General features: G+C 52.7%; 1 protein-coding gene across 2 annotated transcripts in view; it reads right to left on the reverse strand.

Annotated features, from left to right (window-relative positions):
• Window positions 1–3,751: 3,751 nt before the first annotated feature.
• The window catches only part of ALPL (alkaline phosphatase, biomineralization associated), a 57,285-nt gene continuing 33,603 nt past the window's right edge, over window positions 3,752–27,433 (reverse strand). For both annotated transcript variants that reach the window (XM_027109858.1, XM_027109859.1), the window contains exons 2-12: window positions 23,253–23,416; window positions 18,569–18,688; window positions 18,141–18,256; window positions 16,842–17,016; window positions 15,884–16,059; window positions 12,515–12,658; window positions 10,550–10,619; window positions 8,315–8,449; window positions 6,051–6,242; window positions 5,463–5,582; window positions 3,752–4,763 (exon numbers count right to left, since the gene is read on the reverse strand). In XM_027109858.1, coding sequence (XP_026965659.1) covers window positions 4,498–4,763; window positions 5,463–5,582; window positions 6,051–6,242; window positions 8,315–8,449; window positions 10,550–10,619; window positions 12,515–12,658; window positions 15,884–16,059; window positions 16,842–17,016; window positions 18,141–18,256; window positions 18,569–18,688; window positions 23,253–23,313 — 1,575 coding nt within the window. In that variant the 5' untranslated portion in view covers window positions 23,314–23,416 and the 3' untranslated portion in view covers window positions 3,752–4,497. The remainder of the gene's footprint in view (window positions 4,764–5,462; window positions 5,583–6,050; window positions 6,243–8,314; window positions 8,450–10,549; window positions 10,620–12,514; window positions 12,659–15,883; window positions 16,060–16,841; window positions 17,017–18,140; window positions 18,257–18,568; window positions 18,689–23,252; window positions 23,417–27,433) is intronic.

The following is a 27,433-nucleotide window of genomic DNA, read 5'->3' on the forward strand; positions in this document are numbered from 1 at the left end:
CACCCCACTTGTGCCCCCAGCTGGTTAGGTGCCCCCTCCATGCCCCCACAGTTCCTTGCCTCCCCACTGCCCTGGAATTCCCCCTGGTGGTCTCTACCATGAGACATGAACTTCCTGAGGACAGAGTCTTGGGCCTATTCGCAGCTGTCTCCCAGGCGTGGCCCAGGCTATGGCCCAGAATAAGGCAGGGGCTACAAGCTCAGTTTCCACAACGACCAGACAAGTAACACCAGTCCAGAGGGGCTTTGCATAAGGGTCCAGGGAACCCTGGGGACTGAGGCAAACAGGACAGGTACCCCCAAGATGGGCAGCCATCTCTCAGCTCCAGCTGACTACTGCCTTGCAGAAATGTGGGGCAGTGCCAGCACACCTTCCAATTTTTCAAAAAAAGCCAGAAATTCAAATCTTTTGTGCAAGTTCCCAATGTTCTGAAACACTGTGAGTTGGAAGGTGGCCTGAGCATAAGTGAAGCTAAGACAAGACAACCCAAGCTTCCTACACCCCTTCCTTTCTGTGGAGCAAAGGTGCTCATTGTTGGGTGGGGTGGGGGGCAGTGGTCACATCCCCTAGAAATCTAGTGAGGAGGGGCTGGGCATGTTGCTAACCATCCTATAATGCACAGGACAGTCCTCACAACAGAGAAGCACCCAGCCCCAAGTGCTGGTAGTGCCGCAGTTGAGAACCTGCTAGAGTTGTTGGTGGGAAACAGCCACTCAACTGAAGACTACATTTCCCAGCCTCCTTTGCATTTGATGGGATCATGTGACTAGTTCTCACCAATGCACCGTGAGTAGAAGGGACATATGTTACTTCCAGGAAGAAGTGGTTAAAAAGTGGGTCCCTCCCACCCCCCCATTGGTGAGCTGGTCAGATAGACGTTCTGGTTAGATAGAACATCTGGAATTTAGAGGACAGCAGAGCCACATAGTGGAAAGAACCTGGGTCCCAGGCACCTGACCAGAGGCACCACCAGCTGTTTGAGATAGAAATAAACTCTTATTGTGTTAAGTTCTAGATTTCTCTTTAACAGAAGACAGGGTTATCTGGATGACTAGAAGAGGACTTGTCAGCTTAGCTTCAGTCTTCCTCCCTGAGAAAGCATCTTACTGTCACCCTTAGCTTCTAGTTCTGCGGGTGCATGGGTGGAGCTGGGACCTCTGTCTGGACCCCTGGCCTGGATTAGGACTCAGAGCCACCAACAGTTAGACTAAAGGGGTGATGAGTGACGTGAAGGTGTGGGGTCCAGCCTGGGTGAGGGAGGCATGGGGAAGACTCTGGAGCAGCGGCGCCTGAGCACCCTTGATTATCCTTGAAGCAGACATCAGCCCACAGCCTGGACTCACGGCAGGAGGAGCTCCTTGTTTCTCATGGGATCCTAAAGGCTCAGTATGTGTTCAGCATGGTGCTGGGACTGTACATTCAGATGCAGGAATGGAACGTCAGCGAAGTTAAAGAACTCTCCTGAGCTCATGGAAACAAGAAAGTGATGGAGCAGAGACAGGAACCCCTATCTCTCTGACTCACAGCCCATGCTTTTGAACCCCATCCCAAAGTCTAACAGATGTGATGGTGCTTTGTTTGTATCCTTTGAGCATTTACTGTTCTAGCACATGCTTGGGAGCTTTGTCTCAGCCCTTCCAGGGGCCGGTTGGAAGGGCCAGGGTGTTCATTTTCCTGGGAGCAGCCCTCAGCCAATGAGGGATTAGAGCTGGAGAGTAAATACCCCAGCTCCCTCGCCCCACAGTGGTATAACTCTGAGATACATCTTCTACACAGTCTCCTGGAGGCCCACAGTGGGACTGAGCCCTAGTTGTCCAGAATGGTAACCTGCTTAATAACATATCCTTCCCTTTCCATGACTCCCCCACTCTGCCTGGTGCTTTCTGGGTTCCTTTTATAAACCAGTTGTACTCAGATCCTTGTCTCAGAGTCTGCCTCTGGAAAACCCAACCTAAGACACAAAGGATGGTTTGCATACCCCAGAGACGTGTAAATTGATTTTGGGTGGTACTGGCGAAATTTTTTAAAATTTATTTTTGGCTGCGTTGGGTCTTTGTTGCTGCACATGGGCTTCCTCTAGTTGTGGCGAGCAGGGACTACTCTTTGTTGCAGTGTGAAGGCTTCTCATTGCAGTGGCTTCTCTTGTTGCGGAGCACAGGCTCTAGGCATGCGGGCTTCAGTAGTTGTGGCGCACAGGCTTAGTTGCTCCACGACATGTGGGATCTTCCCGGACCAGGGCTCGAACCTGTGTCCCCTGCATTGACAGGCAGATTCTTAACCACTGTGCCACCAGGGAAGTCCCTGGCAAACTTTTAAAAACAGACTGCTTAAATGTGAATTTAAAGAAGTGTTTAGGGGGACTCCCCTGGTGGTCCAGGGGGTAAACACTCCATGCTCCCAGTGCAGGGGATGTGGGTTTGGTCCCTGGTCAGGGAACTAGATCCTGCATGTATGCTGCTACTAAGAGTTTGCATGCCCCAACTAAGAAGTCCGCATGCCGCAACTAAGGATCCTGCATACCGCCAACTAAGACCTGGTGCAGCCAAAATAAATTTAAAAAAAGAAAAAAGAAGTGTTTAGGAAATGATAGTACAGAGATATGACAAAAATTATGAGGATGGTATGAGAATAACAAATGAAAATGCTGTAATGTACAGTTGAAGATGAGGTCTCCGTCCTGGCGAGAATGTAGGCATGTAGTTTAATTTGTTATCCCAGCATCTGCTCGGCTGTGCTTCCCTTTTTGCCAGGACTGCTTGGAAACTCAAAGAGAAATCTGCTCAGCTGCATTTTCATTCTTGAAGGATGTCTGCTTCTGACATACAATTTCTCATCTTTCCAAGTTCATATTTAACTGGCCCCTGTTATGAGTCATTAGTACTGGCTGCCTCAGAGCCTGGTTGGCAGGAGGTTGGAAATGCATTATAAAGAAATAAAGCGTGTCATTAAGTATGGGAACTTTGTAATCAAATTCCAGCTCCACAACTTGAGGGACCTTGGGCACTCACATCCCCTCCTGCACCCTTGGCTTCATCATCTAGAAATGTGGATGATGGAGGCCTACTTCCTAGTGAGGATTAAATGAACTGAATGCATACAAGCATCAAGCACAGAGATCGGCAGATGGCAAATGATCAATATTAATTGTTAGGATTAGTATCATTATTGGGACTTTGATTCTAATTGAGGAAAGAGGAGCAAACTTGGGCAACTCTGTATACCCCCAATATCGGGTGTAATCTTGAGTCTGGTACCCGGGCTTGACAATCAGGAATGGAAAAATCACAATCATCTAGGCTGAAGCTCTGTGAGGGCAACCACTAAATTCTTAGGACCTAGTACAGTGCCTGGCTCATACTCAATGCTTATTGAGTGAATGAATGGAGGAACAGCTACAATGGGCCAAGGTGGGCAGTTGTTTGTGAGCGCCATGCAGCAAGGGTGTCCCAGGGCCCTTGAAGGCCTTCCTGCCGTGGGTTTCAGGGCACAGAGGCAGTCTTCTTTAATCCTCATGGCAGCCCCAGAGTGGACTGTCTCCCATTTTACAGATAAGGAAATGGAGAGGCAGAGACACAAAGGACTTTGTCCAAAGTCGCCCAGGTAATGAGCGGTGAAGTCCCCAGGTCAGCAGGAGACCCCTTTCTCCCCGTCGAACCCCACCTGTGCTCCTGGGCCCTGAGTCCAGTTCTTCCCAGAGAAATGATCTTATTTCAGTCTCTTCCTCACTGACCACAAAGACTCAGTCCTGTCCTCAGAAATATTTGGAAAGTTTTATTTAAATGTTTTGTGTTCCCTTTTAACCAACATCAAAAAGAGAAAAAATTTTGGCTGCTCCAAACAGGAGAGTCACTTCAGAGAGGAGCTGGCATGTGTGTTCAGAGCTGGGAAGTGTCTGCTCTGCCAGGCTGCCCTTCCCAGCCTGGGCCACCCTGGGCTGGATGGCCAGTCCCAGGAGCTGACTTCCTGGGAGCCCCAGGCGGCCTTGGAGTGAGTGAGTGAGCAAACCCCCATCCTGAGGAGAAGGACTTGGTCTCCCCTGCAGTTAGGACTGGGCTTGGGGACAGGGACATGAGCCTGGTGGGGCCTGGTGGGTTCCAGAGGGAAGGAGAGGGGAGTGGGAGGGTCAGATCCGGAATGTTCTGTAGAAGCTCTAAGGCCTCTGGGTCTGGAGAAATACGTCTGCTAGAAAAATAAGATGCTTTGAGAAGTTCTGCAGTCTATGCTCTCTGCCTGCCCAAGAGAAACCTACCCTGTTGGCCAAAGGGGCAGCGGGTGGGGGCAGAGGCTGGAGGCCAGCAACTGGTGGAGATTTCCAGCGGGGAGCGAGGTGGGCAGCAGGCAGACTTTGGTTTCCTGGGTCCCCTTTCTGGCAGCTGCAGAGGCTGTGGAGGCCTCTGCCTCCCGCCCCTTGAGGTGTGGGCTGCCGGGGGTGGGCAGCACTTGGAGAGGGAGGCCAGCCATCTGTCGTGGGCTGGTAGATGCCCAGGCCCTGGGCCCTCAGAACAGGATGGCCAGGGGGAGCAGGGCCAGCAGGAACAGCAGAGGGCCTGGGGAGGGGCTGCCTGACAAGCTGGCGGAGGCACAGTGGTCGCGGTTGGCACCGATGCAGGCTGCGTAAGCCATCACGTGGGGGATGTAGTTCTGCTCGTGGACGCCGTGCAGCAGGTGTGCCATGGGGCCCTTGGCGAAGATGGCTACGTCCTCCCCGCCATGGGTCTCGTGGCGCAGGGGCACGGCGGACTGTGCCTGGTAGTTGTTGTGAGCTGTGGGCCAGAAGAAACACTTGCTGAGAGCCTACCAGGGGCCTGGCACTATGCAGTAGCTTCCCCGTGCCCCTTCCAGGTTGGCTTGAATGCCCCCATTTTATAGAAGAGGAAACTGAGGCTCTCTGGAGGGAAGTCATTTCACACCAGGCCACAGGATTTGGGCCTGAGTCTGTTCTGACACAGAAGCCTGCACTCTCAACCCCCAGACCTCATCCGGGCCGTCTGGATTAGAAGGGAAGAGTCAACCCAGGAAAGCCTCTTACCATTGGCTGTGCCATTAGGCCCCCAGGGACCCCTGGGGACATCATGAACAAACATCCAACAATATGGAGTTGGATAAGCAGACTGGGAAGACTCACACACTGGAATATTATACAGCCAGTAAAAATGACAGTGTAACATAGCAAGTACCTACACATGCCAGGCACCACGCTAAGCTCATCAGATCTATCTAGTCCTTCAGACAAACTTAGGAGGTAGATATGGAGGAAACAGAAGCTGAGGAAGGTGAAGTTATTTGCCCAAGGTCACAGAGCAGCTAGATTTTAGGAGGGATTCAAATTAAGGTTGTTCTGACTCAAGTCCTGGCTATTCTGAGACACCCCCCCGAGCCTTAACCACAGGACTACACTGTTTCCAAGCTCATCCCTAAGGGGGTGCCCTGTCCCCTCCCAACTCTGGGCCTTGCAGTCTTACCGTAGTCCACCATGGAGACATTCTCTCGCTCACCGCCTACCACCTTGTAGCCAGGCCCGTTGCCGTACAGGATGGCAGTGAAAGGCTTCTTGTCTGTGTCACTCACCATGGGGGCCAGACCTGCACAGGGAGGCACTGGTCCAGGGGTCATGTTGGAGTACAGTCCCCAGCCCCCAGCTTGGCAACCTCTGGGTCCCCTTTCAAGGAAGTCGCCTTCCAAACCCAATTTATTTCCAACCAGCCACCCTTCAGTTTTCACTGTGCCCACATCCTCCCATCTGTTGGTCTGTCCTTCCATCCTTCCATCCATCCATCCATCCTCTCCTCTCCCCTGTCCATTAATCCATCCTCCCTCTCATTTTTCTACCCATCCATCATCCAGGTGGCCACCCATACACCCACCCAGGCATCACTTCACTCCATCCCCCATCCTGTGTTCCCCCACCTGTCAGTGACTTCTCCTCCCTGCCCAATTCTGAGTCTCACACGTGCCAGGCCCTGGGCTTGCCAGGTCTCCCACCCCACTCCTGCTCCCAGAGGGCAGACCCTGGGAGTGCCCAGTGCTCACCCCAATGGAGGCCCACCTACCAAAAATAGAGTTGCCACGGGGGGTGTACCCGCCAAAGGTAAAGACGTGGGAGTGGTCGGCGGTGACAACGGTCAGCGTGTCTTCCACGGAGGTCATGGCACCTGCCTGCCCGATTGCCCGGTCCATCTCCACCGCCTCGTGCAGTGCCTGCTTGGCTTTGCCCTCATGGTGCCCATGGTCAATCCTTCCCCCTTGGGACACCAAGGCAAAGGCCTCCAGTGAGGGGGCGGGGAAGGAGATCTGACCTCCAATTCCCATCCCATGATGGCCAGGGGACTCCCCTGGGCCAGGCACCACACGAGGCACTTGACACAGCCATTCGACCTTCACAGCGCCTCCGAAGGCGAGTTGTTGGACCACAGGCCCACGCATGGAGAGTGCAAAGCCAGGGTTTAAAGCAGCCCCACCACCCCACTCGGCTCCCAGCACTGCTTCTTCAGCTTCTCAGGGTCCCTGAAGACCTCGGAGAGGGAGGGAAGGGACCCAACATGCCTGAATGGCTACTAGGTGCCAGGCATCATAAGCTGATGTCTTGTTTCCCTTTCACAACAACCGTGGGCAGAGATGGGTATGATTAGCCCCGTTTACAGATGGAGCAGCTGAGGCTGGGAGTGGGAAGTGATGTGTCCAAGGTGGGATCTGCTAGGATTTGATTTCAGGCGTGACTCGCTGTAAAGCCCTGTTTTTCCATCTCCGCTTTGAATACATCCCCTCCGAGGGTTAAGCACGCTCCTAAAGGGGAAAAACCCTCCATGCCTGGGCAGTGCCTACGGCAGCCTTCCATAAAGGCCCGGGGAAGCCTGCACCTCATGCCACCTCCCCAGACGAGCACAGGAGGCCTGGCGTTAAGCCTGGCTTAAAGGTCACGGCTAAGGCTGTGTGACTTCGGAGAACACCTTCCATCTCTAACAGGAAGACGATGCCTGGTGGACACTCCCATCTCTGAGGCTCCTGAGCCTGGGGGCCTGGCCGCCCTCCTTCCTGCTAGCCTGGGCCTCACCACTCTGGCCCGGCAGGCTAGCAGGGTGGGTCCCTCCTTTGTTGTGGCTCTGGGAGCAGCTGGTCTGGCGGGCCCAGTCTTGGCCACGCTCACAAAGAAGACCGCTCCCGGGGGAGCCCGTGCTCACCACTGGTTCCTGGTTGGTTCTTAGGCATCAGAGGCCCGTTCAGGGCCAGGCCGAGACCGCCGTGCTTCAGTGGGAACCCCGGGGCTTGGCAAGAAAGCCGCCGAGTTGGGCTGGCGGCCGCTGGCCTCCGGAGGGCGGAGGGGCCTGAGCGTGTGCGTATGTGTGGTGACAGGATGTGTGCAAATACGTCCGTGTGCGTGTGTCCATTTAGAACATGAAAGACAATAGTTGTTAGAACCTTGGAAGATTCTGGAAACTTTATCATTTCCTCCCACTTCCTATTGTGATTGACTTAGCTACTGTGTAATCATAATAATGATAATAACAGAAGCATAAAGGATTTATTCTCTTTTGGGCCCTGCTCCAAGTACATTATGTCTCTGAACTCAATGGATGCTAATAACCCTTCTTGGAGAGGGGGACTATTTTTGGCCTCGTTTTACAGAAATGTACAGGTAGAGGTCACAGAGCCAGTGGGTGCAGCATCAGGACAATGACTCCAGGGCCTCACAACAGTGCTGGGAAACCCCAGGAATGTCGGCATACAGCACCGCTGCCTCCTGAAGGGTCTGGCTCTCCCAACCCAGGGGACCCCGGGATATCCCAGGGCCCGCCCTGGGCCTTCTCCTCTCTGACCTCGTTCCTACACGGGCCCAGTAACATCAGAGGTCTGCTGTCCAGCTGCGAGGGTTCCTGCAGACCGATGGGCACCTACAGAGGAGGACCCTGGGCTGGCGTCCTTGGGCCCAGCCAGGCAGCTGCTAAGAGCACATTTGTCTACCGGGGCCTGCTGATTTGTCTTTTGGGAGGAGTGAAGCTGAGGGGCCTGCACACCCCTCCAGAGCCAGGCCTTGGGGAGGTATTTCCAAAAGGAAGAAACTTGCCTCCTCTCTCAGGAAGCCTTCCTGGACTAGTAAGCCAGATGTGCCATCTCCACGCCCAGAGGAGAGCTGCTTGTTGGGCTGGGAACTTCAGCACCGCCCCCTTTCCCCCCCTCCCTCCACAACCCATCTCCCTAAAGGAATCTCCCTGCTCATCCCCAAACTGGACAGTTCTGAGAGCTGGACCGCCCTACCCCTGAACCCATCTGGAAGCTCCCAGGGAAGTGGCCCTGCAGTCAGGTCCTGGACCCCTACCTTCCACCAGCAAGAAGAAGCCTTTGGGGTTCTTGCTCAGGATCTTGATGGCCGTCTCCACCATCTCGGAGAGTGAAGGGTCAGTCAGGTTGTTCCTGTTGAGCTCATACTGCATGTCCCCTGGCTCAAAGAGACCTGAGGAAGACCCGGGAGGATGTGGGTGTCTCCCCACACACAGCTTGGGGGTAAAGTGGGGGGATGGAAGCTCATCTGGGTGGCTCTTGCGGGCCTGACTTGTGCCAGGTGCTTTGGGCGCACTTCCTCCTTTCATCTTCTTAGCCACGCCATGGTGAGAGGGACCACCGTGTCCATTTCACGGAGGAGGAGACTGAGCCTCAGGTGTTTAGTACCTTGCTATTTTCAGCTGCTAAGTGGGAGACCTGGGATTCCAATCCGTCAGCCCACCCTGAGCCCACAGAGCCCTGGACATGGCAGAGGATTGTGTCCTGGCCTCCACAAGGCAGCCTGGGCGTGTATTTACATGTCATTTACAGGTCAGCCTTGAACGGCTCAGTGCCCTGTGCAGTGAAACGGAAGAAGGGTTGGGGTCACTGTCCCTTCTGTTCACCGAGCTCGGTTTTTTCCCTTGTGAAGTAAGGAGAGTGATCCATTTCTTACCCATGTCACAAGATTCCACAAGTACTGGGTTGGTGCTTCCAGTCCTGGATGTCCTTCCAGAACACCTTGCCCTTCCATAATTGCACGCAGCCAAGCAAGGGCTCCGAAGAACAGAGTGCTTACTCTGTGCCACACGCTGTCCTATGCGCTTTGGAAGCACTTAGGCGCCAGCCTCCGAGATGGTGCCCAATAACCCTCCCTCCTGGAATTCATGCCCGTGTGTGCCCCTCCCTCACGGACTGGGGCTGGCCGGTGTATCCAACAGAACACTGTAGAAATGATGGCGTGTGACTTCCAGGCCAGGGCATAACACATTGTGGCCTCGGCCTTGCATACTCTTACATTTCTGGGGGAAGCCAGCCGCCATGTTGTAAGGACACTCAAGCAACTCAATGGAGAGATTCATGTGGCAAGGAGCTGAGGCCTCCTGCCAACAGCCTGCACCAAGTTATGAGCCATGTGAGTGGCCCACCTCGGAAGCCCCAGCCCCAGACAAGTCTTCAGATGACTGCAATCTCATGAGAGACCCAGCTAAATCACTTGCAAACTCTCGACCCAGAGAAACTGTGAAGGAATAAATTGTTCAACAATCATTATAAATAAAACAACTTTACAGTTGTTTTAAACTGTAAAGTTTTGGGATAATTTGTTATGCAGCAACAGGTAACTTATATATTAGCTCACTTAATCCTCATGACAACCCTGAGGTAGGCCCTATTGTTATCCCCATTTTACGGAGGATTCATTATCCTTATTTTATAGAAGAGAAAACTGTGGCACAGAGAGGAGAAATCACTTGCCCAAGGTTGCACAGCTCATGGGTGGTAGGAGCTGGATTTGAACCCAGCACTCTGGCTCTAAGATCCATGAACAGAACTTTCTTGCTCCATGGGTACATGCATAACTCTACACAGCCAGTGTGGGGTATGGGGTGTGTGCTGTGTGAGCCAGGCAAGTAGAGAGCTGTGTGTGTATCTGAGGGATCCTCCAGGTGCCCAGCTCTAAGCCCATAACTTCCAGTGACACACCCAGGACCCAGGGGCTGTGCTCCTTGAGAAAGATTTGCAGGAGGTCTTGCCACCACTTGCTTGGCCCAATAGCCAGAAGGGAAAGAGGACCCAGATGTCTGCATGGTGGCACTCAGGGTCTCATTCCACCTGGCCTGGAGCCGCCCCCAGGCCCCACACCTGTTTCCCACTCCCTGGGGAAATGGGGGTACCCCCCCACCCCAGTCGAGACCACTGGCGACAATCTAGCTGGCTTCTGCCCTGGCAACGCAGCAGGGCTGGCTCTGGGTCCCCTTGCTCCTCAGTCTAGGATCTGTTTAAGTCCCAGCTCCAGCCAGGGTTCAAACTCACCTGCGCCCTAATTCTAACTGGCTGTGTGGTATGCCAGAGGTCGCTTCCTTTCTCTGAGCTTTGTTTCCCTTTGTGCTCAATGGAGCTATTCACCCTGCACAGCCAGCAGATTTCAGGTCTAATTCTATGAACCAGAACCCCTCCCTCACCCCTCCCAGGTCCTGGAGCCTGAGGGCGAAGGTCCCTAAGTAGCGGGGCAGCCTGGGACCTCGTCCCTGGGGCACCCAGCTGGATGTCCACTCCACCCCCCTCCACTTACCCAAGAGGTAGTCCACGGTGTAGGGGTCGAGGGCCAGGAGTTCGGTGCGGTTCCAGATATAGTGAGAGTGCTAGGAAGGAGGGCGGTGTCAGCCATGCGGGGCTGGGGAAGTCGGAAGGACTAACCCCAGCTGGTCTCAGAGTCTGCGGCATGTACTGGTTCTCTTCAGTCATTTAAAATCCCTCCCCGAAGACCCACCATCCCTGCCTTCAAGAAATGGCAAATAAACGGGAAATTTTAATGCAGGGAGATGAGAATTTGGAGACCAGAGACCACTGTGAGCCTTGAGGCAGGATCAGAGAGAGCTTCCTGCTGTCCTAATGGGGCCTTGAAGGACAAGCAGGAATTGATCAGCCTGGGGTCAGGGAGCAGAGTTCCAAGCATGGGGAGGGATCAGGGAGCAAAGAGGGAGGCGCAGATCACAGGCGGCCCTGAGTGCCCACTGAGAGGTATGGGCTCTGTGTATTCTGAGAGCTGTGGAGAGCCAGGGAGGAAGCAAAGCCCTAGCTCTGCCCTGGGGACCCCATCCAAGGGGGAGATAAAGGAAGTGCTGTTTCCCCAGGGCATAGAGGCCATGGGAAGGGCTGGCCAGCTTGCCTGGTGATGGTACCATTCAGGCCTAGACCGGGGGGTCCCGAACTACCGGGAATCAGCTGTGTGTCCATTAGAGAGCCCCTTGCCTTCTCTGGCCAATGGCATTGGGATCAGAGGTTTCTGAACCTCAGGGGCTGCTTTGGGAAGGAGGGTGGGAAGGCTAAGAAAGTGGAGCTCCCCTCCTTCACTGAGATGATTCTCCTACGTTATGTCATTTGTCCCTCACATCACCCACCCAAGGTAGGTACTGTATTCTCATTTTACGGATGGGGACACTGAGACACACAGATTAGCCCATACTAAGGCACGATTTGCAAAGAATGTGTGGCTTATCTGAAACCTCAAAGTGATACCCTGTTCGCTCCAGTGATGTGGGTGCCTCTCTCCCTCTTGGTGTCTAGACTGAGTTCCAGGGTAAGCCCCCTGCCTGGGCAAGAAGAATTATAAGCTCCGGTCCCATGTTCCAGGTAGAGAAACTGAGGCTGGGAGTGGCGGTGTCTCTCTGACTCGGGCTGGGATGGGGCTCTGGTCCAGCCTGAGCTGACTCAGGAGTGGGAAAGGTTCAAAGCAGCTCAGTCCCACCCCTACCAGCCCCGGGGGGCCATTTCCCAGCCCCTACCCCCCACCTCGCTCTTGGCCCACCCCTATCCCACAAGGCCTCCCCAGGGGCCAGTCCTGGAACCCTCAGAAACCCAACCCCAGAGTGACATCAAAGTGGCTGCCAGGCTGCTTCCCACTGTCTTCAGCCCTGACCGCAGTCATTTCCAGACCCCAGCTGCCCCAGGCCCAGCGGCCGGCAGACGGATTTTAAGGGTCAGGGCTGCTCCAGGGAGCCAGCGCCCAGGTCTTCCCACGCTCCGGCGGGCCAGCACGTGCCCGGCCCGGCCCCTCCCTGCCACCTCTGCCTGCAAGACCCTCCCAATATTGCCTCCTCCCCCTCCTCCCCCTTGTCAGGGCTTCTCAGCCCCACCCTTGTGTTCTGTCCCCTCTGGGTTCCCGTAGCTCCTGGGCGTCTCTCCATCCAAGCACACAGCATTCCACGTTTCCTTAACCATCTGACTCATCCTTTGGACCTCATGCCTAGCCAGGGGCCCTGCACACAGTAGGGGTGCAGGTGGACTGAATGTCTCTGCAGGTTATCCTTGGCCCGCCTTCCTCCTTACCGCCTGAAGGTATTTCACTGTGGTCTTGAAGGAAGGAATTGATGGGCACCTACTATGTGCCATTCATATATCTGTAAGGCCCTCTGAGCCCGCTGAGGTAAGAATTATGACCCCATTCTACAGAAATGAACACGGATTCAGAGAGGACTCCCGCAGCCCTGCCCACTGCAGGCGTACCCTGCAGCCATCAGGCCCCCGGACAGGCTACCTTGTGTTTCGGTTTGAAGCTCTTCCAGATGTCGATGAGGTTCAGGCCGTCCAGCCTCGTGCCCCTGGCCTTCTCGTCCATCTCATACTCCACATCGGTTCTATTCTTGGGGAACATGTACTTCCGGCCGCCCCCCATGATCACCTAAAGGGGACACAGCCATGAGGAGCCCAGGGCGCCATGACATCCAGAGGCTCCAGAGGCCCCGCCTGGAGAGCTGGGCTCCTGGAGGCCCAGCGGGTGGAGTGGAAGCTTCTCCAGCATGGCGAGTCCTGGCTTCAGTCCACGCTGCCCTCCCCGAGCCTCCACGTCTCCAGCTCGGGGGCAGGGATGAAATCACGAGGCTATTGGGACTGTGATTTGGGCTTCTGGGTGAAATATTGGAGCTAACCTCCCTTATTCGGCTTTCCAGAAGCCCGACGCATAACTTGGGCTTCTGTGAGAATAATACCGTGTACAGAGTGTGTGTCAGGCACTAAGGACTTGAGATACATGATCTTATTCAACGTCATACCAAGGCTGTAAGGGAACCCGTGTCACCTGTTTTCCAAATAAAGAAATGGGTGTAGAAATGTGATTTCTTTCCCATAAGGCCACACGGCCAGTGAGGGGCAGAGCCAGGATTCAAACCCGAGCCTCCTCCAGCCCCGGCACCAGGGCCCGGCGGCGTCCATGGAGCTGAGGATGGGGACTCTGAGAGCCTCCTCCCCCCACAGCCAGGGAGGTCTTGGGGCAGCCCAGCTGGGAGCCTGGCAAACAGAGGACCAGTGCTCACGTCTGTGTAGTCACCGCCAGGCTAATTTTACCCACTGTGCTGACCCGCTTGGGCAGACGGACGCGGGACTGTTTGTTTTCCTGGGGAGTCCGTGTTTGAAGTCCTGGCTATTTTTAGAACGGAGGCCAAGAGCATACTAGCCGCCGCCCGCAGTGACCACCGCACCGGTGTCCTCCTGTCACCATGGGCGTCAGCCCAGGCCGCTGCCCCTGGCTGACACCTTGGGAGAGCAGACCCAGTGACGGCTGGCCTCAGATCCACTGGCATTTCATGCGCACCCTTCTCAACCTTCCATTCCAGCTCCCTCCTCAGAACCCAGGTTCCACAGGGTGGAGGGGGAGCCAGGAGTCCAGGCCAGTGGTACAGGTGGTACAGGTGAGGGGTACACGCTGGCCCCCAGGACCAGCCTGGATCCTGGGGAACCAGAAAGAGCTCTGAAGTCAGACTTGGGTTTGAATCTTGACTCTCCTGCATCTTGACCAAGGGCTTGTCACTTAAGCTCTCTGCACCTCAGTTTCCTCAACTATAACATGGCAGTAATGCCCACGCACAGGACCGTCCCAGCTACTGGACTGTCCCAGGAGGAAATGCAGTGACGCAGTGCAGTCCCGGCACCTGGGGCTGGCCTCCCGTGGAAGGTATTCTCAACGGCCAGAAGCAGTAGAGATCCAAGTAGTTCCAAGTTCCTCACTGCCAGCTCCAGCCAGGAGCTCTGGGGGCAGGGCAGGCTGTTAAAAAAGGAGAAGGGGACCCCGGGTCACTGGCCCCCCGCCCCCTCCAATTGTTCCCACAGAACCTGACCCCTTGGCATTTCCAGAATGGAAAATGAAGCCCCCAATCTTGTTGCCTGGAGCCTCATCATTTCCAGCCCCAGCACGCACTTCACACACTCATTAAACTCCCAAATAACAGACTTGCTGTTTGGCTTTGGGGTTTGGGTTTGTGTCTTTCATTTTTCTTTTTTTTTTTTTTTTTTTTTTTTTTAGCAAAAGATATTTATTTTCAGGGCGGACACTAGGATTTTTGTTTCATGTACAGCCTGGGGGCTGGGGGGCTTTGGGGTGGTGCTGGTGCAGGGGCAGAGGGGAGAGGGAAGGACGAGGAGGCTGAGAGAGGAAAGGGAGGAGGGGCAATCCTCACAGCTGCCCCACCTCCACACTCACGCCCTAGCTCATCCCCCAGTGGCCTCTGTGGCTTACCCCCCCCCTAAACCCAGTTAACACCCCTCCCCCCCCCGCCCCCCCCCCCCCAGAAGCCTTCATTTAAGCTCCTGTCCCCTTCTCAGGCTGTCGCTGCCAAATCGCTCTCAAGAGCAGCCCCGTAATTACACCCTGTGCTTGTACAACAAATGTTCTCACGTCCATGACCTCATCTCGGCCTCCAGCGGCCCTGGGAGGGGGCAGGTGGGGCTCTCAGCCCCTGTTGCACAGGTGGGGACACTCAGGCTTGGGGAGGGGAAGCCACTTGTCCCAGGACGTGAGTCGGGTACAGGCAAAGTCAGAACGGCGGCTTTGCCTGACACGGTCGCTTGCTAGGAGCGATCAACGGGACTACGTGTCCCGAGAGGGGCAACTCAGTCCACTGCTCAGAAAAACGAGGGGTTGGAAGAGGGGCCAGGTGGCACTTAGAAATTGGGGGGATGGCATGGGGGGGCAGAGGGTGGGTCTGGGAGCCAGGAAATTTGTCTGGTGGGGGTAGAAACAGAGGTAAGGGGTAGGAGGGACCTGGGGGCTCTCTGAGCCTCACTGAACCCCCATTCTAGGCTTGGGGGCCGAAGTCCCCTCACTCCCTCACCAGCCCCTGGCAGTAGGTAATAAGAGTCTGAAAAGGGAACAAGCCAGAGGTTCTCATTTAAGAACAGAGAGTAGGGACACATCTGAACATCAGGTGGACAATGCTGGGGTGCACATGTGCTGAGCCTGCTCCGTATGTCACAGCTGGTGTTTCAGGGAAGGGACATAAGGCTGCTCGTGCATAAATGCTGCCACTTTCTGAGCACTCACTCGGCACTGGGCCCAGGGCTAAACTCTACAGGGATTATTTTATTTAGATCTTGCAATGGGCTGATAAGGTAGGTACATTTCACAAAAGGGCTGTAGAAGGGAAGGCTCAGAGAGGTTAAGTAACTGACCCAAGGTCACACAGCTAGCAAACAGCAGGGCAAGGATTGGAACCCAAGTTTTAAAAGTAAGAGCTCGGGCTAACCACGGCCCACACCACCTTTTCTCTGGGCATGTTGCCTGAGTGCACGGGACGCGTGCCTGTCTGTGCATGTGGGAATGTACAGGGCAGGTACTCCCCTGAGATGGCACTGTGTCACCCCCATGCTCCAGTGCAGTGCCAGTTTCCAATTTACAGGATAATCCCTGGGCGTCTGGTTCTTGAGGTGTGGTGGCGGCCATATCAGGATTCATCCCTCAGCCCCACTGCGGAGAAATCCTACAGTGCCTCCCTGCCCCAACCGCAAATCCCCTAATGGGCTGGGAGCCCTCCCAGGTGTGTGGGGAGCCAGGCCAAACTGCTTTTCCCGGGCCAGTCTAGGCCTGAGGCCTCGGACCCACAAGCCCCTACTCTGGCTGCACTCCCGCACTCGCCTCGATGTCCCTGACGTTGTGCATGAGCTGGTAGGCGATGTCCTTGCAGCCCTGGCTAAGGGCCTCCGGGGGCATCTCGTTGTCCGAGTACCAGTCCCGGTCAGCAGAGTGGGCGTAGGCGGCGCTGGGGGTGGCGTGGTTCACTCGCGTAGTGGTCACGATGCCCACGGATTTCCCTGGGGTGTGGGAGAGGAGGGGTTGGTTTTGCCTGGAAATGGGTGTGTCCAAGCTGTCTTCCCCCTCCCTCTCCTAGCTAAAGACAGGTTAGTTCTGCTGCCTGACTGGGCCCCAGTCTCCCCATCCGTACTAAAGGTGGGGTTGGTGGCTTCCAAATATCCCGGCAGCTCAGATACTCTGCCTCTGTGACCCTCCCCTGTCCTGAGGGCCCTTGAGCTGTGAGCACCCGGGCTGGAGCCCTCCCCTCCACCAAGGACCCTGCAGAGCCCCAGCCTGCAGGAAGCCCCCCCGCTGCCCTGCAGGAACACAAGGGCCCCTCCGAAGGGCTCTCAGGTGGAGTGTGGTTCCGTCACCTATGTCAGCCAGCCTCATAACCTGACTCCAAAGTCCCTGGGGGCACGTGCCAGGGCCTCCCAATTCCCAGGAGGAAGGGAGAAGGGGTAGACATTTACTGGACTTCCACGGGAACAGCGCTGGGCTCGTTCCTGACCTCCCTCACACTAAACCTGGGAGGGGGCTACATTTTCATGCCCATTTCATAGTCAAAGGAATAGACTCAAGGAAATGAGCTGGGAGCAAACGCACACCTGAGTGACCCCCTAAACCACTAGCTTTCGCTGTCATGGAAAGGAATCCATGACTATTTCACAGAGGCCCAGAACCTCAGAGCTGGAAGGGCCCTGGAGAGCATCTTCTTCTACCCTCTCCCCATTGTACGGTTGGAAAGAGGCTCAGACAGGCCACAGAGCCAGGCCCGTTCCCCACCACTCACCCCACTCACCTGCGTCCTTGGCCCAGCGCAGGATGGAGGTGACCTCATTGCCCTGAGTGGTGTTGCACTCGGTGCGCTGGGTCGCTGCGCTCACCCCCACGGTGCCCTCGTTGGCCTTCACCCCACACAAATAGGCGGTGGCGGTGCCCGCGCTGTCAGGGACCTGAGCGTTGGTGTTGTATGTCTGTAGGCGGGAAAGGAGGGTCGGGAGGTGGCCCGGCCTTGGCCCGCTCTGCTGCCCTCCGACCCCCACTCACACCATGGGGCCTGGGCATGAGGGAGACACAGGCCTCCCGCGGCCTTGGCCGAGCCCTGCTACCCAGCGAGGTCCCCCCAGAGCCACGGGATCACCTAGCTGCCTGCTTCCTGCCCACGCCCAGTGCCCTGGCAGCCAGGGTTGCAGGAAGGGGCGGGAACGCAATGTTCCAATATGTGGAGACTCGGTTGGCAGAGAAATGGGGGCTGGGTCAGCTCTCTCTGGGTCTGGGGCTGCAGAAGCCAGTAAGGGGGAGGGGGAGGCAGGTGAGCCGTGGAGAAGGGAGACGGAGGGGGTTCTTGAGGGAGTGAGGGAGGCTGGGGAAGGGGAGGGAAAGTTAGGGGGAGGCAGGATCTAGGATGGGGAAATGGGGACCCCCCCCCACTATTCAGACCTCTGGTCTGAAACTATCTGCCCATCTCCCTGCCCCACCAGCCTGAGAGCTCCTTGAAGACCAGAAAACATTACGGTCCCTGCTTTCCCCCAGAAGGGAGCCCAGGGCCTGGCCCAGAGTGTCTAAAGGACCTTTATTATGTGACACCACGGCCACCAGCAATTACAACACCAGAAACAAAGCTACCACTTTCTATCTGAGCCGCCTTGGGAGAGAACGAATGTAACAGAACCCCATGCAAAGAGTACACACTGCGTGAACCCATTTACGTCAAGTACAAAGGCAGGAACAGCTAAGCTATGGTGTTAGAAGTCAAGGAGCAAGGACTGGAGCGGGGTGCGGGGGGACCCCTGGCTGCTGTCATGTTCAGTTTCTCAACCTGGATATTGGTCATACAGACACGTGCCAAGTTTGTGAAAATTCACTCTGTACACCGGTGCACTTCTCTCTATGTATGTCACGTGTCAATAGATTTTGAAATCAATGAGCTGAAATCCCCAGAGTCTTAGGAAACAGCCGCTACTGTCCTCAATTCACAGAGGGGCCACAGAGCCCCCGGGAGGGCTGACTGCATTGCCAGCAGGTTTGAGGGCTCCAGCGAATGCCATTCCCCTGCCCTTTCCTCCTGAGAGGTGGGAGGCTTGGGGCTGGAGCTCACCTTGGAGAGGGCCACGTAGGGAAACTTGTCCATCTCCAGCCTGGTCTCCTCCCCTGGGCTGTGGTGGAGCTGACCCTTGAGGATGCGGGCCGCCGTCACCGTGGAGACGCCCATCCCTGTGGCGGGGGGTGGGGAACGGGGGTCAGGGGGGCTCAGTCTCTCGGGCTCCCAGCCTCTCCAATCAGCTCTCTTGGGCACCCAGAGCTCCCTAGAGTTAGGTGCCAAGGCAGGCTGAGCAGTGGGCACCAGAGCATGACTGGGTGGTCCCTTTCCTCCTTCCCTCCCGAGACCCTTGGGGTTCACAGCCCGGCTCTCCCATCCTCTTCAACATGGCCCCAGGGCCCCAGCCTCTACAACACAGCCACCTTCACCTCTGCCTGGCTCCCTGGGCCCCCATCCAGCCCCTCCCTTTGGCCCCCAGGCCTCACCATCTCCAAGGAACATGATGACATTCTTAGCCACGTTGGTGTTGAGAGTCTGAAGCCTCAGGGCATTTTTCAGGGTCTGCTGAGCTTGGTCTCTCCAGTACTTGGGGTCTTTCTCTTTCTCTGTACCGACAGAGAGGCAGAGTTATTTGGGAGGGGGTGGGGCAGCTTCCCATCCCCAGCCACTACAGACACCGACTTCTCATTGCAGAAGGCTGCCTGGACTCGGCAGAGGAAGCAGTAGCTGTCCATCTCAGACAGCCATTGTGAGATCTGCAAAACCTATGCCAGTCCCATCCTCCAAACGAGCCTGTGGACCCTGGGTCTTCTACCTACAACTGAGACTGGAAAAACCAAGGCTCAGAGACACCAAGTGACTTGCCCAAGAAGGCCACACCGCTCTGGCAGACACTGGCAGAGCTGGGCTTCACTCCAAAGCCCACGCTCTTTCCTTCCACCCAGCAGAGAGACATTGTGCTACGGCAGCAAATGAACTGTGCTAGCACAATTAGGAGGGTTATGTTTAACTCAAGAGAACAAACCACTTCCAACTGCAGGAGCCCCCAGATGTATCCAGCCATCAGTTATAAACCCTGCTTGGCTTATTCATTAAAGTAGGCTCCGCAGGAACCTGACTTAGCAACAGCTATTTAGCTGTGCTGGAAAGCAAGACTTGCCTGTTGTTTAACGTATCAAACTTAAAGTAGCCAAGAACAGCCTCACTCCTGTAAGGATAAGTTAGCAAAGACGTTCTGTGTCCCTAATCTTGAGAAAAATTGGGAACCAGGAATGCCCTCTCCTCTCTCTCTCTCATGTCCATGAGTCTAGTCGTCAATTCTCCAGTGGAAAGAACACTCTAGTGCCTGACAGTCCTCAGTTAGAACCGCATCTGTGCCAAGCAGCAGCTGTGTGGACAAGTGAGTTCCCTGGACCTCAGTCTCCTCCCCGTCAGATGCAGGTGTTTGTACCTTCCTCTCGGGGTCTTCACGAGGACGGGATTTAGATAAGGAAAGCGACACACCTGACCCACAGGAGAGGATCGATGCCCCCCCACCCCAGTAAGTCCTGGAATCCCCTTTTCATACAAGCAGAGGCCCAGGATCCCTTTCCACGGGGGTAGGGGTCCCTGCCACCATCTGCTGGTTTGTCTTCTGTACTCGGGCCCCATCAAACCTGCCCATCAAAATACAGAAGCCTAGAGAGGGGAGCTCCTTGGGGATTCTCTCTTTCAGTGGCCTCCATTGCATGGAAGGAAGGCTGAGGCCAGCAGACGTGGGAGGGTCCTATCCAAGGCCATGTTACACATTCATAGGCTGAAGACACAGGCCTCATCCCTTGGCCCAGCTCAGGCCCATGCTGTGCGGGTGAAGAGCACAGCTCTCCTTTCTTACACACTCATGGTACCCAGGCTCATGCCAAGTGCCCCGTACACGGCAACAGTGCTTTCCCCTCCCCCCAGCCTTACAGGGTGGCTACCATTACTTCCTCCACGTTGCGGAATGAGGAAACAGGATTCTGAGACTGAGCCGCAGGGGAACCCACACATCTCCATGGCTGTGCTCCTGCCTGGGGCAGGTAGCGCAGGCAAGGAGATGGAAGGAAGCAGTTCTCCACCTCAAGCCTGGGACCTACCACGCCCCACTCCTCCCCCTAGAGGTCCCATCCCCACCCTGATCCCTTAGTCCCCCACCTTCACGCTGGCAGCCCCCCAGCGCCACATCTCTCTTCTGAAGCTCCCCAATTTCAGACCTCACGGGCGGAGGCCCCTGGCTGGAGCCCGGAGAGCCCTGGCCCTTCCATCCAGCTGTGCACCTTTAGGCAAGTTCCTGCCCCAGAAAAATAGGAGGACATACCTACTCGCAGGCAGTTCTAGGATCAAGTGAGGTAAAGCCTGGGCAAGTGCCCTGAGCCAGTGTTTTTTTTTTTAAACTTGGGTTTGTTTTATTTCCAAATATAAGCTTTTCTTATAAATTTATTTATCTATTTTTTATTATTTATTTTATTTATTTATTTTTGGGCTGCATTGGGTCTTTGTTGTGTCATGCCGGCTTTCTCTAGTTGCAGCGAGCGGGGGCTACTCTTCGTTGTGGTGCGCGGGCTTCTCATTGTGATGGCTTCTCTTTGTTGCAGAGCACGGGCTCTAGGTGCGCGGGCTTCAATAGTTGTGGCACATGGGCTCGGAAGTTGTGGCTCACTGGCTCTAGAGTGCAGGCTCAGTAGTTGTGGCACACGGGCTTAGTTGCTCCGCGGCATGTGGGATCTTCCCGGACCAGGGCTCGAACCCATGTCCCCTGCATTGGCAGGCGGATTCTTAACCACTGTGCCACCAGGGAAGTCCTATAAATTTATTTTTTAATTGAAGTATAGTTGACTTACAGTGTTGTGTTAATTTCTGCTGTACAGCAAAGTGACTCAGTTATACACATAGATACGTTCTTTTTCATATTCTTTTCCATTATGGTTTATCCCAGGATATTGAATATAGTTCCCTGTGCTATACAGTAGGACCTTGTTGTTTCTCCATTTTACATGTAACAGTTTGCATCAACTCCCTGGGCTAGTGGTTTTCATCAGGGATCCCACTAGCTCTGGGCGGGTTTCAATCTCCCTCCCGCCTTCCTCCCACATACCATGGTGCCAGGGCTTTGGTCAAGGAGCTTCTTTGGCCATTTGGGTGCCATCTGGGTGGTGATGAACTTCTACCCACCTTGCCCTCCCCCAGCACCTGGCACAGCAGCCCCGGGGCTGGGCTGCCATCAGCCTCCCCATTCCCGTTGCTACTTCTCCAGGTGAGCCCTGTTACCCGTTTGCCAGTTCCCTGCTGTGCCTGCTCCCTGAAGGACTGGGACTCGGGCAGAGCCCTTGTCTTTTTCACCAGCACCATCCCAGGGTCCGAGAAGGGTTCAGTGGGTGTCAAACTGACTTTATTGTCAGAGGACTGGTTTAAGCAATGGTGGCTTTGGACAACTGAGTATCAGGAGGCCATTGTGTTTGGAGACCATTAAATGACACTCAGAAATGCTTGTGCTGTAATGAATGCTACGTGAAGAGTACTTGTCAGTACGTACTGTATGACTCCATTTATACGAAGCTCAAAACAGGCAAAACTCGACTAAGGTGACAGGAGTTAGCCTAGTCACTTCCTCTGGCTTGGGGCAGGGCGGGGCGGGGGCAGTGGTTGGGAGGGGCACAGGAAAGCCCTTGGTGTCCCATGATGAATATTCTTTCTTGATCCCGGTGATGGTTACATGGGTACAAAAATATGTCAAAACTCATCAAGCTATACATTTAAGATCTGTGCACTTTGCTGTAAGTTACACCTAATTTTTTAAAAAAAGTTAAAGACCATGATGTAACACCACTACACACCCATCAGAATTACTAAAATGAAACATGCAAAAAACTGAAGTGGTGAATATTTGAAGATTTTTCATTTTGTCACTTTTTCGTCTTCTCACATTTCATCCATCTGCTCACCTTTTGCTCAGGTGGGTTGTGAGTGCTGAGAAAGCAGGGACTCGGTCCCAGAGTGACCTTGGCCCCAAGGACACAAGCCGAAAGGCATCATGGGATCGCAGAGAGAGCAGTGGCCTGGGAACCTAGCGGCTCAGGTTCAGTCCCCAGGGCTGCTACTGACTTGCTGTGTGACCTGGGAGGGCCAGTCCCTTCTCTGAATCCCAATTCCCTCATCTGTTGAAATATATTCTTCCTACGAGCACCCACTCCCTGCCTGCACTGTGACTGTCCCTTATAATTCCCACAACAGCCCTAAGGAGGAGAGATTATTATCTCCACTGGACAGATGGAGAAATTAAGGTTCAGGGAGGGCAAGTGGGGACTTCCAGCCACATGATGGACTGAGCCAAGGAGGGCTCCCCTCCTACAACAGACACTAAAATGTTGAAAAAAAAAAAAATCAAGAACAGTATATTACTTGAAAAAGGAAGAAAAGGGGGAAGGGAAACCCCCAGGAGGCAGAAATTCAGAGGGTATTCAAAACCAGAAAGGTCAACAGGAGCTGAGGCTGAAGGACCCTTGCAGTGTCAGACCAAACACAAGTCTAGGCTGAAACTTTTCAGGTACGTGTTTTGCCTGGGAGCTATGGAAGGGATGGGGACAGAAAGCCAGTCATAAAAATGTGAACTCAACTCCAAATCTGAGCTTGAATTTATAGTGTAAGAACCAAAAACTGAGAAATTAACATAAGTACTCTCATAGAATTAGTTGAAGAATCAAACACAATACTGCACTGTAGAAACACTTTTGTACGAGTTTACAACAGGAAACAAAAACAAAACAACAACAACAAAAGAACTGTTGAGGGTGAGTTTACAAGCAAGAATTACAAAATATAAGGAAATGTACTATCATGAGGGAGAGTTAAGCAGACGAAGCCAACAGGAGACTTAACATACCGCGACTTGGAAGAGTTTATAGAATAAAGTTCTATTTCAGATTCTTTGAGTTAAGAGAGAATAGAAACCCCAATTAAAGAATAATAAAAAGGGAAAAAGAGTGACCCTTCCAACACTAGCACGTGTAGAGGCTGGGATTTCCTGCTCTGAACATTTGTTTCCAGCTCTTAAATATTTTGGATGGTTCTATGACCCTGAACACAGACACTGCCCTCATCCTATCCTACCTGCACCATGTCTCCCCCTCCCTCCACCCTTGCCCCCAATCCTACCTGGCACTAAGGAGTTGGTAAGGCAGGTGCCAATGGCCAGCACTAAGAATGGTGAAATCATGGTGCACTCCAAGACCTGCTTTTTCTCTGGAGCCCAGAGGTATGATGGATATGGGAGGGAAGGGTGGGCTGCCAGTGGTCAGTAGTTAATTGATGTTCCAATCCTAGAAGAAAAAAAAAAAAAAAAAGACATGAAGGTCACAGCTCCAGAGTTCATTTGTTCATTCACTTATTTATTCGTTGATTCATTCATTATTCACCTATTACAAGAGACTAGGCATTTCGATGCAAAACCTAGGTGGTCCCTCCCTCAAGAAGCTTCATCACATAAACAGTTGTATAGGCATAAATGAGTTCCATGCTGCAGAGCGGTTCCTTCTCCTTTCCCAAGTGAATTCCCACTTTCAATCCACCTGAAGCCCAGAACCCACCAGAGTTCACTTTCTGTGTAGTGCTTCTCAAACTGCAGCATGCATCAGAATCTTCTAGAAGGATTGCTGAAACAGATTCCAGTACCCTCCACCCCTCGCCCAGAGACTCCAGCTGCATTTCTAACAAGCTCCCAGGTGCTGCAGCTACTGCTGCTGCTGGTTCGTGGACCCCACTTTGAGAAGCACTGTTCTAGAACATCAGCCTTTAGCCTTGAATTACCCATGTCCCAAGCACATCAGAGACAAAACCAAGAGTCCACCTTTTCCTACAGGGACACCTACATTTGCTCTTACAGGACAACTGTATTTGCTACGTTCTACAGCTTGTCATTTATGGCGAGAGATATAAAAACTATAGGAGGGACATACAGGAAAAGATTGTCTTATAAGTGTGGCCATTTCTGGGCAGTGACATTTTAGATGACTCATTATTTTTTCATTGTCTTTTTTGCATTTTCCAAATTTTCCTTCTGTGTTGAGATGTTACCTTTATAATTTTTTAAAAAAATGTTATTAAAAAAAAAAAACTGGAAGGAAATACACCAAAATGTTAACTGGTTTTCTCTGGGCAGTAGGACTGTGAATGATTATTTCTTCTTTAATTTTTTTTTTGAATTTTCCAAATTGCCTAAAATGAGCATGTATTAATGGTCTAAGAATGTTTTTAAACTGTGGTCATCCTGTTAGGATCACATGCGATAATCCCATTGGCAGCTGCGAAATGTAAATACTAACCATGTTGTGTATAAATATTACTGGAAGATGAGGAATTTTAAATGGTAAGAGTTTCACTGGGAAATAATGTTATTATTTCCACCAAAATCAAGATAAAAATGATCATTTCATTTGTTGTGGGAAATGGCAGTGATACTCAACATTCTACCATTAGACAGAGTGGGCTGTTAGGTAAGAAACCACTCTAACTGGAAAAAGGGCTTTTGATTCAACCTTAAAAATGTGCATGGAGGGAATTCCCTGATGGTCCAGTGGTTAAGACTCTGCACTTCTACTGCAGGGGGGCACGGGTTCGATCCCTGGTTGGGGAACTAAGATCCCACATGCCACGAGGTACGGCCAAAAAAAATTTATTTTAAGTGCACTCTGGTGCTTTTCTACTGCGTTCCTTGTCCACCTGGCTCCTTAAAAACCTGGCTTGGGGCAGGGACAGGTGGCGGGAAGGAAAGCACAGGAATTGAAAGGAAATACCTTTCATCTAACGTCTAACAGCATTTAACTCTGAGTGGTGGGATTTCAGATGACTTCTAATTCTTTAAGTCTACTTTAGTTTCCAACCATTACTAGAGTAAATTCTAACATCAGAAAAAAAGTTATTAAATTGATACACAATATCAATACAATCACTGCATGTACCTCTCTGTTTTGAAAGTAATTCCTTCCTGGTCCATCTCACCTACCACACTGGGAGCTTCTAAGAGCAGAGACTTTGCCTTGTTCGTTTCCACTCCAGTGCCTGGCATAGTATTTACATCATCAGTTGAAAGTCAGTGCTCTAAGAAGTGGAGGTAGGGAGGAATCACCCCCAAATCCTCCCTTTGTGTGTGAAGAAAAGTCCAAGTGTTGGCAAGGAATTGGGACTACCAGAGTATCTGTTCACTGCTGGTAGAGTGTAGATTGGTACAACCACTTTGGAAAACTGACAGTACTACCAAGGTGACACCATACACATGCCCTCTGACCCATTTAACTTCAACAGAAATGTACATGTGTTCACCAAAAGAATATATAAGAATGTTCATATCAGCCCTGTTCATAATGGCTTCAAAACTCTGTCCAACTTCAGCAGGATGGATAAATCCACTGTATGGGTTCACAAGAAGGTAATCCACACACAACAATGAGAATGAATAATTGAGAACTCTATACACCAACATGGATGAATCCCGCAAAGGTGAGGCTGAGTGAAGGAAGCTGACCCGAGAGTATATATAGTGTGATTCTAATGATATAAAGCAGGAGTCGCCAACCCCGGGCCTCGGACCGGTACTGGTCCTCAGCCTGTTAGGAACCAGGCCACACAGCAGGAGGTGAGCGGCGTGCGAGTGAGTGAAGCTTCACCTACTGCTCCCCATCGCTCGCATTCCCACCTGAACCATTTCCCCCCTCCCCGTGAAAAAACTGTCTTCCACAAAATGGGTCCCTGGTGCCAAAAAGGTTGGGGATCGTTGATATAAAGTATAAAACCCAAGGGGGGGGAGGGGCAATATAGGGGTAGGGGATCAAGAGGTACAAACTACTATGTATAAAATAAGCTACAGGGCTTCCCTGGTGGTGCCGTGGTTGGGAGTCCGCCTGCCGATGCAGGGGACACGGGTTCGTGCCCCGGTCCGGGAGGATCCCACATGCCACGGAGCGGCTGGGCCCGTGAGCCATGGCCGCTGAGCCTGCGCGTCCGGAGCCTATGCTCCGCAGCGGGAGAGGCCACAACGGTGAGAGGCCCGCGTACCGCAAAAAAAAAAAAAAAAAAAAAAAAGCTACAAGGATATATTGTACAACATAGGGAATATTGCCTGTATTTTATAATTATAAATGGAAAATAACCTTTAAAAATTGTGAATCACTATACAGTACACCTGTAACTTACATAATATTGTACATCAACTATATACTTCAATTTAAAAGAATTTTTTAAAAAGTATAAAAACCAACTAAGGGTATTACAAGACAGGATAAAGGCAGAGGGAGAAGGCTGAGTGAGGACAGAAGATTCATAGAAGGAAGATGCTAAGCGACTGGCTTTGAAGAAAAAGGCCACAAGCCAAAAACTACAGGCGCCTCCAGAAGCTAGAAAGGCGAGGAGGTGGATTCCCTTTGGAGCCTCCCCAGAAGGGAGCGGCCCCACCAGTGTGTTGATTCTCAGCCCCAAAGACTCTCTTGGAGCTCCTGACTTCCAGAACTGAGGATAACTTTTAAGTCACTGTGTTTTAAGTCACTGTGTTTGCGGTCATTTGTTATGGCAGCGACAAGAAAGTGAATATTGAACATCAAAAAAAAAAAAAAAAAGGCACTCTGCCTTATATGGGTGGGTTCAATCTGAAAATCCAACAAGCTGTCAATTGAGGATATAGACATTTTGCTGTATGTATGTTATACTTCAATAAAATGAAAACACTACTCTCTCAGATTATATGAACAATCCCTAAAGGTCACTGATAAAATGTTCACCATAATAACTTATGTGGTAGACAGACAGAGCTGTATGATCTCCTTTGTAGATAGGAAAAACAAGGCTCTGAAAGGAAAAGTGACTCGCCCAAGGTTACAAACAAGCAGGTAGCAGAGCTGAACTCTAACCACTAAGCTGCCAATTACAGAATTAGCAATGAGGTTACCACGGGGATCCTCCAAGGGTGGGGATTCTGGTTCACCAACTACAGGATGAAGGTTCTGAAGTTTAACACATGGATAGATTCGTGGATATGGATATCCACATGGATATCCACCAAAATCAGGATAGAGAACAGTTCTGCCAGCCCAAAAAACTCTCCTGTGCTTTCGCTTTGTAGTCAGAAGCTGCCCATGCCTGTACCTGGCAGCCACAGGTCTATTCTCCATCACTATAGCTTTTTTTTTTTAACTAATTAATTTATTTTATTTATTTATTTTTGGCTGCGTTGGGTTCGTTGCTATGCATGGGCTTTCTCTAGTTGCAGTGAGTGGGGGTTATTCTTTGTTGCGGTGCACGGGCTTCTCGTTGCAGTGGCTTCTTATTACGGAGCACAGGCTCTAGGT

Source organism: Aethalodelphis obliquidens, unplaced genomic scaffold, assembly GCF_003676395.1.
Source record: "Aethalodelphis obliquidens isolate GAN/ISIS:26980383/991018 unplaced genomic scaffold, ASM367639v1 scaffold9, whole genome shotgun sequence".
Classification (NCBI taxonomy): domain Eukaryota; kingdom Metazoa; phylum Chordata; class Mammalia; order Artiodactyla; family Delphinidae; genus Aethalodelphis; species Aethalodelphis obliquidens.